At 37.9% G+C, this 12,822-nt stretch overlaps 1 protein-coding gene across 2 annotated transcripts in view; it reads left to right on the top strand.

Moving 5' to 3' along the window:
* DLGAP5 (DLG associated protein 5) overlaps positions 1 to 12,744 on the top strand; it is a 38,652-nt gene extending 25,908 nt beyond the window's left edge. For both annotated transcript variants that reach the window (XM_059182154.1, XM_059182155.1), the window contains exons 14-19: positions 247 to 466; positions 4,564 to 4,756; positions 7,871 to 7,928; positions 8,458 to 8,704; positions 10,315 to 10,361; positions 12,376 to 12,744. In XM_059182154.1, coding sequence (XP_059038137.1) covers positions 247 to 466; positions 4,564 to 4,756; positions 7,871 to 7,928; positions 8,458 to 8,704; positions 10,315 to 10,361; positions 12,376 to 12,516 — 906 coding nt within the window. In that variant the 3' untranslated portion in view covers positions 12,517 to 12,744. The remainder of the gene's footprint in view (positions 1 to 246; positions 467 to 4,563; positions 4,757 to 7,870; positions 7,929 to 8,457; positions 8,705 to 10,314; positions 10,362 to 12,375) is intronic.
* The last annotated feature ends 78 nt before the right edge of the window (positions 12,745 to 12,822 follow it).

Below are 12,822 nucleotides of genomic sequence, written 5' to 3'. Positions count from 1 at the left end.
TATAGCTGTCTGATTTTGTCCATATCTTGACATTTATTATTCTTAGTATCTATATCTAGCCCTTCCTTAAGCTGTGAACTCCTCGAGGGCAGTGGCTTGTCCTTTGCCTTTGGCCTCTGGCATTGTTAGCACATACAAGGAAACTGCTTAGCATATGATGACTGTGTTTAATATTTTATGTATGTTTTAATTGTTTTTCTTCTAAGATGATAATGAGTAGCTTTAATACATAATTTCTCTTTGCAGAAGAAAGTTGTCTCAGGGGTAGCAAGTAAGCCCAAACAGGACGATGGCGGAAGAATTGCAGCTAGAAATCGCCTCGCTGCCATAAAAAATGCGATGAGAGAGAGGATGAAGCAGGAAGAACCTGTGGAGGCAGCGTCCTCTGTAATGCCAAAGGAAGTTGATAAAATAGTGTTTGATGCTGGATTTTTCAGAATCGAAAGTCCTGTTAAATCCTTCTCAGGTTCGTTTTTCTGCTAAGACTCATTGAGAGAAATACTTGGGAGCTTAGGTAAGAGGCCGAAAATAGTTTTCATATGAAGCCAACCGAGTCTCTTTGAGTCTGGAAAGTAGACTACATACTCACTTACATATGCAAGGTGCGTTTGGATGTATATGATTAGATGAAATATGCTGTGTCTTCTAAAATGGCTCTTATATTTTCTAAGCAATTTCACATCTGTTATTACCGCTTAACCCCATGGTCCTGTGTAGGTCACAGGATCCCAAGAGGTAAGGGACATGATGGAAGTATGATTTTCTTCAGGTTAATCAGCTGGTTTAGAAATTAAGCACAAGCATCTCAGGCATCAAACCCTCACCCTTCTTTAGCTGTGCTTTAAAATGAAACTTATGGAAAATGGAAGTTCGGTTTAGTTTTCTCAGATTTTATGAAACAGTGAATGTACTAATTTCCTATTTTAAAAATATTCCAGTGAAACCAGCTTTTTTTTTTTTTTTTTTAAATTTTTTTATAAGCATATAATGTATTATTAGCCCCAGGGGTACAGGTCTGTGAATCGCCAGGTTTACACACTTCACAGCACTCACCATAGCACATACCCTCCCCAATGTCCATAACCCCACCACCCTCTCCCTACCCTCCGCCCCCTGGCAACCCTCAGTTTGTTTTGTGACATTAAGAGTCTCTTATGGTTTGTCTCCCTCCCGATCCCATCTTGTTTCATTTATTTTCCTACCCATCAAACCCCCATGTTGTATCTCCACATCCTCATATCAGGAAGATCATATGATAGTTGTCTTTCTCTGATTGACTTATTTTCCTAAGCATAATACCCTCTAGTTCCATCCACGTCATCGCAAATGGCAAGATTTCATTTTTTTTTTGATGGCTGCATAGTATTCCATTGTGTATATATACCGCGTCTTCTTTATCCATTCATCTGTTGATGGACATCTAGGCTCTTTCCATAGTTTGGCTATTGTGGACATTGCTGCCATAAACATTCAGGTGCACATGCCCCTTCAAATCACTACGTTTGTATCTTTAGGGTAAATACCCAGTAGTGCAATTGCTGGGTCATAAGGTAACTCTATTTTCAACTTTTTGATGAACCTCCATGCTGTTTTCCAGAGTGAAACCAGTTTTTTTTTTTTTTTTTTTAAAGATTTTTATTTATTTATTTGACAGACAGAGATCACAAGTAGGCAGAGAGGCAGGGAGAGAGAGAAGGAAGCAGGCTCCCTGCTGAGCAGAGAGCCCGATGTGGGGCTCGATCCCAGGACCCTGGGATCATGACCTGAGCCGAAAGCAGAGGCTTTAACCCACTGAGCCACCCAGGCGCCCCGTGAAACCAGTTTTTAATACTTCAGAAAACCATTCTTATGATTTTCTAACTGACCTTATGATTTTTCTTTATGAATTTTTAGTAGTTATTTTTCATAGGCTGTCTTTATTAGGTTGAATTTATATATGTAGATGGAAATTATTTAAAAGCCACGTGATAAGAGGTCAGAGCTGAAGTGATCTCTTCCATAAGTTTCGGTGGACACTTCTATCAGTGCTTTAAGTGCTAGATGTTTGTTTTCAAGGAGAAAGGGGCCAAGCCCTCTTCAGATACCAATCAGCTGAAGGGATATTTTTTTCCCTATTATTTAACTGTGTCCATGGGGAAATTTTCTGAACGTAAATTTGAGCTGCTATCTAATATTTATATTAAAATGGAAATTTATCACCTCAAATATATTATATATAACCTTCCTGTCAGTTTAGCTATCACACCTGGTGTAGTTTCATTTGGATTCTTTACTCTAAGCAGCTGCACCTCCAACAAACCCAGGAATTGCTTCCTGCTAGTAACACGGCTCCTTGCCACTAACTTCCCAAGGAACTCATCACTGTTCTTTCATGTACCCAACTTGGCATTTATGACTGGGGAGATTAAGGTTTATGGCCCAAATATATCTTGTTAAAACTGAGTTCTCATTACAGAGCACATGGTTTGTATGAGGCTTGTGACAAAGCAAAGTCCCCCAAGGAAGGCCCCTCACCCCATTTGTCAATCCCTAGAGCCAGCCACTTTTAGTTCTCTTTTGTTTTCTTTTTCTTTCTTTCTCTCTCTCTCTTTTTTTTTTTTTAAGATTTTATTTTATTTGTCAGAGAGAGAGAGAGAGTATGAGAGCACAAGCTGCAGGGAGGGGCAGACAGAGGAAGAAGCAGGCATCCTGCTGATCAGGGAGCTGGATGTGGGGCTCAGTCCCAGGATGTTGGGATCATGACCTGAGCTGAAGGCAGACACTTAACTGACTGAGCCATCCCAACCACTTTTAGTTCTTAGGGTTTTGTTGGAGTCTTGAGTTGTTCGACTATGTGGATTTTTTTCCCCTCGAATTGTGCAGTGTATTTTTTGTTTTCTTTTGTGTGTTCTTGTGTGTGTGTGTGTGTGTGTGTGTGTGTGAATTGTTCCTTGAATTTACTCTCCTTGGTCCTCTCTGATCTTTCTTTTTAGAAACATCTATTTTATCTTTTTTCTGGCAAATAGACTATTTTTATAATTTTTCCTGTACTTGTTTTTTACTTCCTTATTTCCTCAGCTTTCATGTTGGCTCTCATGGTTGTTTTTGGTTTTTGGTTTTGCTCTCATAGTTTAAATTCCCAAGACCTCTTTCTCATTCTTGGAATGTCCCGTTTTATAACATTCTGTACTTCTTTGTTAAGTGCACTGTCTTACCTTTCTGAGGATGTTAACGATAGCTTTTCTGTTTTCTTTCCCCTGTACAGTCAGTATTTGTTCCAAGAAACTTTCATTTGCTTGGTTTTTGTTTCCATCTCTTGTACTGGAGGATTTCCTTGGGAGTCTGGTGATCATTCATTGGCTGCTTATGGTTAAGAATAGGTCTCTGTCCAGTAGCACGTAGGTAATCGGGGCTTTACTGTGGGGTGATTTACCTGGGCCATTGTGCTAGGAATCTGTACATCACTATATTTAATTCTTTTTTCATGGGCTAGTTGGCTCCCCAGAAAAGATTCTTCCTGTCTGTTGCCTAGAGGGTATTATTCCGGCCAGCCATCTTTCAGGAGCCAGGTGGGAGGGAAAAAAACTAAGCGTCTGAACTGTTTGTTTGTGATCCCCTTATTTCCATATAGTACCAATCTCTTAACCTTACCTGGTATCCCCTAAGCCAGAGACTTTTTCTTTCACTTTTTCAGGAAGTAAACCTTTCTAGTCTTCTGGTTTGGGTGGTGAGAGTGTGGGGGCATTATGACAGTTGCCTACCTGTGCAGAATGAGGAAAGGGCTCCATTTGTTCTTTCTTTAAACTAACTTTGAACCAATCTTCTGTTTTTAGCTCCCTTCACATCTCTGTTTCCAGACATACTTGAGACCACCAATTCTTTTGAGGGATGCCATGGTATAAATTGGGTCATTTCTCCTCTTTCCTGACTGTGACTGGTAGCTTAGAATTTATTTTCTTGGGTCTACTAAATAATATCCCACTCACTCATCTAACATTACAACTTCCAAAATTGTCTGGTTATTGTTTCTTTTTTTAGTTCCCTTTGTCCTTGAAATTGTGTTTCAGATTTTAAAAACGGAGTAAGATCTCCCTTGTAGTTCAGTTGGTTAAGTGTCTGTCTTCAGCTCAGGTCATAATCTCAGGGTCCTGGGATTGAGCCCCATGTGGGTTTGTCTGGTCAGGCGGGAGTCTGCTTCTCCCTCTGCCCCGCCCACCCCTACTAGTGAGCGCTCTCTTTCTCTCTCTCTCTCTCTCAAATAAATAAATAAATAAATAAAATCTTTTTTAAAAAAAAAAGCTCCTGAGAAATAAAAGGGGAGGCATTCTTTGTCCTTGTAACATTCTGCCTTTTAAGATGATCTCTGTTAATGCTTATAGTAGTGGGATGTCAAGAGGAAACAGAATCTAATGTGTGTATTGAATACTATCTTTAACTGAAAGTCCCAGGCATTCGTCTTTAAAAAACATTATGGAAGAGGCTAGTTGGTAGGGTAACAGGAAGAACTTGCACTGTCTTGTTTGGTATAATGAAAAATGACTGAAAGAACTTTTTGATATTGAGATGATTTCTCTCATCTTCTAGGACTTTCTATCTCTTCTGAACGTCTTTCTCAAAGACATAGGACACCTAAGTCTGTCAGTAAAAGTGCGACTGGGTGCAGGGCTGAGATGGATCATCGAAGACAAACGATGTCACCACAGAATCCTGATCCTCAAGGTACCAAAAGTGAGCATGTCGATAAGGAGACTTTGCTTTCAACTATTCCTAAAAACAGGTATTTCTTTCATGTGTTATCATTAAGAGTATAACAGATGGTGGGGTGCCTGGGTGGCTCCGTTGGCTAAGTGCCCAGCTCTTGGTTTAGGTCTGGGTCATGATCCCTGGGGTGGTGGGATTGAGCGCTGTGCTCAGTAGGGAGACTGCTTGAGGATTCTCTCTACCCATCCCCCCCCACACACACACACAGGCATATGTGCGCGTGCGCGTACTCTCTCTCTAAAAATAAGAAAATAAGTCTTTTAAAAAGAAGTATAACAGATGCTGACATTAAAAATCAATTCAGATTGTTAGCCTGGTAAAATATGCAAGATCTATGTTTTTAATTAGATTTCACAATGACTCTGTAACGTGTAAGAAATGCTTCTATTGTCTAAGTGAGGGAACTAAGGTTTACAATTTTAGATCGATTATTGGTTATATTTAAGCATGCAAAGTAAATTCTGCAGAACTAAGAAGAAAAGAAGCAATACAGTGTTGTTTGGTGCTAAACACAGTACAGCTCTGGTGCTTGGCAGCTCTGAGCTCAAAACCAGTTCTATGGCATATGAGCTGTGAAACTTTGGGAGTTTAATTAACTCCCTTAGCTTCAGGTTCATCATTTATGAAACACCAGTGCCAGGACTTCCCTGCAGGGTCCTTGAGAGATAGGCTATTTTGTACCAGCCTCTACCAAAAGTGCCTTGAGTTTGCTATCTTGCATAAATAAGGGAGAGCTCATGTGTACCAAATAATTATATGTTAGACATGCTTCTAGGTTATTGACATGTATTATCTCATTTCATCTGCAGAGAAGCCCTGTTGCGGGGGGAGGGGAACCAACCCTGTGAGATACTAGATCCCCATTTTTCAAGTGAGAAGACATGAAAAGTTAGTAACTTACCCAAATACAGCTTATAATTAGTCAAACTGGAGGCTGCCTCTATTCTTTTTGCTGCAGAGTATGGCCTCTGCACAAATACATCACAATGATCTATATAGTCCTTGTTCAAGGACCATAAATGTACCAGAAATCTGTGAGGAAAAAGATAACTTAAGGTAAGGAGAAAATAAAATTGTAGTCTGGAACCAAGAGAGAACTACTGGTTTTATTATTATTATTGTTATTATTATTATTAAAGATGCCTTATTACTTTTTTTAAGATTTTATTTATTTATTTGACAGATAGAGATTACAAGTAGGCAGGTGCCTACTATTAGAGCCACCCAGGTGCCCCTGTTGGTTTTATTATTAATCTGGAGATGGGATAGCATTGAATACTCAGTCATTATAGCAAAGAAGGTTGTCGGGGTGCCTGGGTGGCTCAGTGGGTTAAGGCCTCTGCCTTCGGCTCAGGTCATGATCCTGGGGTTCTGGAATCGAGCCCCGCATTGGGCTCTCTGCTTGGCCGGGAGCCTGCTTCCTCCTTTCTCTCTATGCCTGCTTCTCTGCCTGCTTGTGATCTCTGTCAGGTAAATAAATAAAATCTTTAAAAAAGAAAATAAAAGAACACCTTATGAATTGAAATAGAGGAAACAAATGAAAGTTTCTGCTCTTAAATATTTTATGGAACAAATTTTAAAATTTCAAATTTTTTAGTATGAACCAAGTTATATTTAGATTTTGTTGGGACTAAATATTTTAGGTGTTCTAGAAATCTGTGGATTATAAAATACCAATTTATTGTCATTTCTTAAATGCAAGTTGCTTTACTTTATATATATATCCTCTAGTTTATTATCTTGAGCTAAGAAGACCCATAATTGTATTTAAAAGATTTTACAGGGGCATCAGGTGGCTCAGTCAGTTAAGCGTCTACCTTTAGCTCAGGTTATGATCCCAGGTCCTGGGATCGAGCCCCACATCTGGCTCCCTACTCAGCGGGAAGCCTGCTTCTCCCTCTCCCACTCCCCCTGCTTGTATTCCCTCTCTTGCTGTCAAATAAATAAATAAAATCTTTTTTTAAAAAAAAAGGTATTACAAGTATTCTTTAAATTTTTCTTATTGGGGCGCCTGGGTGGCTCAGTGGGTTGGGCCGCTGCCTTCGGCTCAGGTCATGATCTCAGAGTCCTGGGATCGAGTCCCGCATCGGGCTCTCTGCTCGGCAGAGAGCCTGCTTCCCTCTCCCTCTCTCTCTCTCTCTGGCTGCCTCTCTGTCTACTTGTGATTTCTCTCTGTCAGATTAATAAATAAAATCTTTAAAAAAAAAAAATAAAAAAAAAAAAAAAAATAAATTTTTCTTACTTGATTCCCAAAAGTAATCCTGAAAGATCATCTTACATACAAACAACTTTGTGCAGTGAAGGCAAAGGGGAGTTGAAAACTAGAAAAATAACATATTAAAAAAAAATGACTTGCAAGAGGTTGAGACAGGTTTTTTTTTTAAATTATTTTTATTAATATGTAATGTATTATTTGTCCCAGGGGTACAGGTCTGTGAATGGTCAGGCTTACACATTTCACAACACTCACCATAGCACATACCCTCCCCAATGACCATAATGGAACCACCATCTCCATACCTCCTTCCCCCCAGCAACCCTCAATTTATTTTGTGAGATTAAGGCTTTCATGGTTTGTCTCCCTCCCAATCCCGTCTTGTTTCTTTTTTCCTTCCCTACCCCAAACCCCCACTCTGCCTCTCAAATTCCTCATATCAGGGAGATTGTATGATAATTGTCTTTCTCTGATTGACTTATTTGGCTCAGCATAATACCCCAAGTATTTTTAATGAAATACAAGTTACAGACTTCGAGATTAGAACTAGAATTAAGCTATAACTAACAAGTAAATGTAGTATACAATAACTGACTTGTTGCTTTGATCCCCAGGAGTTGGCTTTATTCTAACCTTTCCCTAGTATGTATGTATCTCTGGATTTGGTGAGATTCGCAAGACTGCCGGTGGACTCAGCAGCATGGTAATAGGCTGTGAGCTTTCTGGGGAGGAGTGCACCCAGTCTGTGTGGCCATCCCACTATAGCTGTAGTCCCAAACTAACTTCTTTGGACCAGGTCTGATCTTGGACCAGGCTCCATCTTTGACCCATGAAGGATAATATTAAAACACAAGTAAAAAAGATAGCAGTATGTTTAATTATCTGATTATCTGCTTTTTTTTTTTTCTTTTTTAGGAATAGCACAGAAGAAGCTCAGCATTCTGGATTACAAGATTTAATTGAAGTAAATTATGTAAGTCCCACTCCAGTATATAGATCACAATTTATGTCATTATATATAGTAACTCCATAAGCAACCCCCAGAATTTCCGTCAGAAATCTAAACCAGTCATTCAAATGATACTTCTTGTTTTAAAGGCCTTTGTCTTGTTTGAAAGCATAGTCCCATTTTGTGTTAACTCACATCAAGATTTTTTTTTTTTTAAATAAGGTTTTATTATAACAGCCATACTTATGTATTGTATCTGGCTGCTTTTGCAATACAATGGTAGAGCTGAGTAGTTGTGGCAGAGATTCTGTGGTTCACAAAGCCTAAAATATTTTGCATCTTGCCTTTCCCGAAAAAATGTTTGCCAGTCACAAAACTGGAAAATTGTAGATACTTGCTGAGAAGCTTCCTTCAATTATACCATTGCCATAATATTCTTTGAATTAATTGTTCAAGAAGCAAGATAGTAGGAGTTACAGTGTTCTTTAGCCTGTGTTCAGAATGTTGTTCTACTGTTTTTATTTTTAATAGCAGAAATCTTTTTTACTTCCAGGCTGCAAACAAGATAAACTTTGAGACGGATTGTTTACCCAGTGAAAGAATGAATTTGCCTCTACTTGCTAGTGAAGTGGCAGATGATATTAATACTAATGAAAAGGAAGAAATTCCAGATGGTGTAGAAGGGATGGAGCTACATTCTTCAGTCACAGCACAGGATGTTTTGATGAGCAGCCCTGAAAAAAATATACCATCACAAAATGACATCTTACAGGAAGAGAAGACTAAAATTTCTCAGTCAGGTGAGCTCTTTTAAATATATTTAGATGAGGCTTTGTTAAATAAATGAACTTGGACTAATACATAGATTATTGTGACTACTCCTGGCAACCAGTTTCTAATAGTAAAGGTTGAAAAATTGGGCATTGACAAGAAACACTTTATAAGAATCGGCACATATCGTAGTGTCCCACTGTACACATCAGACCTTTGGAAGTATACTTATTAAAAACAACGGCTAATAATCCATGTTGGGAATAAGGAGCGTTTTACATTAGACCAATCTGGATTCTTCATTGTGAAGACTCAGAAATTCCCCAAAGTTTATTTTTTTAGTTTACCTCCTTGTCAACACACATCCTCAAAACTTTCTTTAAAATGCCCTATTTTTCTTTCATAATGCCTTTTCCTTTCTACTTTGTTGTGATTGTTCTGCAATAGGAAATGTCTCTTAGACTTTCGTTATAGTATAATGTGTGATAGTTTCTCCTACTGTTTTCATCTGCTCCTCAGTGGTGCTGTTCTGGCTGGGGCCTAAGGCAAAATAAATGTAACTTTGGCCAGACATTTAATGTACTCCAGCTATATTCTTGGGTGCCTTTTCTTTTTTTCTTTCAACCTTAGTATATTACCTGTTCATTATAAAAGGATGTAAATCAGGAATAACCATGTGAAAGAGATGCATAGGGCAAAGCATGGGGAAAGGGGACAGAGCTTCCATGCGTTCCAAATGCATCATTCTCCCCAGATTTCTATATATTCACTAACCTGGATGCTCAGTGATACCTTTAATATTATAAGCATGGGATTTGTTTATAGAAGACTCTTTTTTTTTTTTTTTTTAAAGATTTTATGTATTTATTTGACAGAGATCACAGGTAGGCAGAGAGGCAGGCAGAGAGAGAGGAAAGGAAGCAGACTCCCTGCTGAGCAGAGAGCCTGACGTGGGGCTCGATCCCAGGACCCTGGGATCATGACCTGAGCTGAAGGCAGAGGATTTAACCCACTGAGCCACCCAGGCACCCCTAGAAGACTCTTTTTATACTGAATTTAAGAATGAGAATTTTAATAAAAAATTTAAATACATTTTTTTAAAAGATTTTATTTATTTATTTGACTGATAGAGATCACAAGTAGGCAGAGAGGAGGAAGCAGGCTCCCCGCCGAGCAGACCACCTGATGTGGTAGGGGTCCCAGGGTCCTGGGACCATGACCTGAGCCGAAGGCAGAGGCTTTAACCCACTGAGCCACCCAGGCGCCCCTTAAGTACATTTTTTTTAAATGCTATAGCATGGCCGCATGGATGGCTCAGTTGGTTAAGTGTCTGCCTTTGGCTCAGGTCATGATCCCGGGGTCCTGAGATCAAGGTCCATGTCAGGCTCTCTGCTCAGCGAGAGCCTGTTTCTCCTACCCCCACCCCTGCTTGCGCACGCTCTCTTTCTTGCAAAAATAAATAAATTTTTAAACTCTTTAAAAAAATTATAAAAGAATGCTGTAGCATAAAATGACCTAGATTTTTATCTTAGCACTTAATATATGGAGCTTTTCATCATTTTTGTCTATTTCTTAACAACACCTGACTGCGAGGATATTTAAAAAGTTAAAAGTTGGGGTTTTTGTTGTTTTTTTTCAGTATTTGATATTAAAAGTCTTACTACTGAATGCCATCTTCTTGATTCGGTAAGTTTTCCAACTTAATTTGAAAAATTGCTTTATAGTCTAGATTTGTTTTATAAAATGGTATTACTCACTTTTCAGTTTGTGTACAAAGTTGGTTTCAGATTTATATGTTACTCTTTTATTTACTATGAAATTCATTTGTTACTCATTTTTCTCAAAATGGGAAAAAATGTGTTTATAAACTTTAAAAAATGTAACATGTTTTAATACTACATTCTGAAGATTTATTTCCCTATATAATTTATGTATCAAATTTGTTATGACATTGCTTGAATATTTAGATATCTAATTGTAGCTTGAATTATGCTAGGTATCTCAAAGTGATGTAAGAAAAAACAAGACAAGATTTCTTTCTTTAGAAACATACATTTGGGAAGATAATGATAATATGGGAAGATAATGTCTGTCCTACCATTAGTCATCAGGGGTTATTTCCATTTTAATTCTTTTAGAGAGAGATATATATAGATATATAGATAGAGAGAGAGAGAGAGTAGATCTTCTACTCTCTCTTCTACTATTTTATTTAGAGGCTCCCCAGCCTTTATTTTTGGTGACCTCTTGCCTCTACATCTAGTTCAAACCTTAGCCCTTCTGTGAGGCCTTCCTAGAAAAGCTCTCCTCTCTCCCATATTAATTTGTATATATAGATGTAGGTGCACAATGCACACAATCTCTTAGGAATATAATATGAATATGTTATATTCCTAAAACCCATTATAATTTTAGGAATCTGTTTTGCTTATTATCTGTAAATTCCTCTGTAGGCAGAGCTGGCACTGTGGCATGAATAAAATAGTGTACTCTTGCCTGCTGTTTATAGCAGTGGTTTTCAGCCCTACCCCCAGATATTTTTATTTCAATCTGGAGTAGGACCTTTATCAGATGATTCTAATGTGTAGCCAGGTTGACCACCCTGGTTTATAGCCTTACTTTGAAATTTTCCAGGGCCAGTTGCTAAAATGGGTCAGGAAATGGCCTTGGTTTGCTAAACTTTGATCTCAGAGTATAAAAAGTTCATTGAGGCAAATGTAGGATAAAAGCAATAGTTTTTGTTAACCTTGTAAAGCCTGGAAAATACTTGGCTTCCTTAAGCCACTAATTCCTTAAGGATCTCCGTATATGTGGGCTTTCATTATTTCCAAAGATATGCCTTCTTTTCATGCAGGCTTCTGGGCTGCCCTGTGTCTCAGGAGTAGAATGAAGTGTGTCAATATGGACCTGTAGTGACCTTTAGTCTGCTTTCTTGATCTTAGAGTCAGGGATTTCATCTTCAGGCCAGTTGATATAAACCTGTTTAATCCTGTTCTCAGATCTGAACTCTGAATGCTTGGTTCTGATAATATGGGATATTACAAATAAATTTGGAATGTACTGTATCACATGTTGTGTTATACTAATACTATGATTAAAAGCGTTTCAATTATCTTATACGTTAGCTAGTTGACAAGTCTTGGTACTCTATAATTTAGTCTCCCTATGAATTCTTTTCCACTTTTCATATATATTAGACCTTGGACTTCTCAATTTTATTTTCCATAGGTCTGCTTGTCTAGTTGAGACCCAAATTATTACTTGCTTCTGTAGCATCATTTGAACCTGAAATAGGACTCGAGGGGGAACAAAGAAAAGGATCCTAGTAGGATCACATTAGTAAAAGGCCTATGAGGTGCAGTTATATGGTTTGGGATTTGTGGAATCTGTAAATGGCTTGAGATATGGTCTTAATTTTATTTATCCTACATATACTGCTAAAGTCCATTTACATATTACTAGTCATCTTTGAGGCATATGTACCTAGCATACGTTTTCAATTAAAAAAATATATATATATATATATATATATTTGAAATTAGATCCACTGGTAAGTAGCAAAATCATTGTGCTATTAATGGTTTTATTACTATATATACCAAAATATTATTCATGTTATTAATTAACCTGCTATTTGCAATGTTGAAGGCTTAATTGGTGAAAACTCTGATTTAGTGACTTCTCTGAATTTATTCTCTAGCCCGGCCTAAACTTCAGTAGTACATTCACTCAGGTGGAGAGGAGACATCAAGATCATGCCAGACACATTTCCTTTGGGGGTAATTTGATTACGTTTTCACCTATAAGACCCCTCCGTGATGAACAACCAGAAGAATCTTGAATTTAAAAATAAATCCAAATATTTTTCTTCATATTATCAATGTGATGTATTATTAGCATATTGAAAATTGAAGAGTATGTATTTGTGTTCACTTCTAGTCAATTTATAGTGTCATAAAATGTTTTAATATTCAGTGTTCATCAGAGTGTGTTTTAGCTATGATAGTGTTTCTCGAGGGAAGTGGGGATATTTTGTACATTAACTATGCAGAATAAAAAATGTACTTTACCTCGCCTCTCTTGTTTAAAATGTATAAGCTTAATTAAAACTAAGTGTACTTACTCAGCACTTATGAACATTCTTCAG

Source organism: Mustela lutreola, chromosome 7 (assembly GCF_030435805.1).
Source record: "Mustela lutreola isolate mMusLut2 chromosome 7, mMusLut2.pri, whole genome shotgun sequence".
In the NCBI taxonomy this organism is placed as follows: domain Eukaryota; kingdom Metazoa; phylum Chordata; class Mammalia; order Carnivora; family Mustelidae; genus Mustela; species Mustela lutreola.
This window is presented reverse-complemented; position numbering and strand designations above follow the sequence as displayed.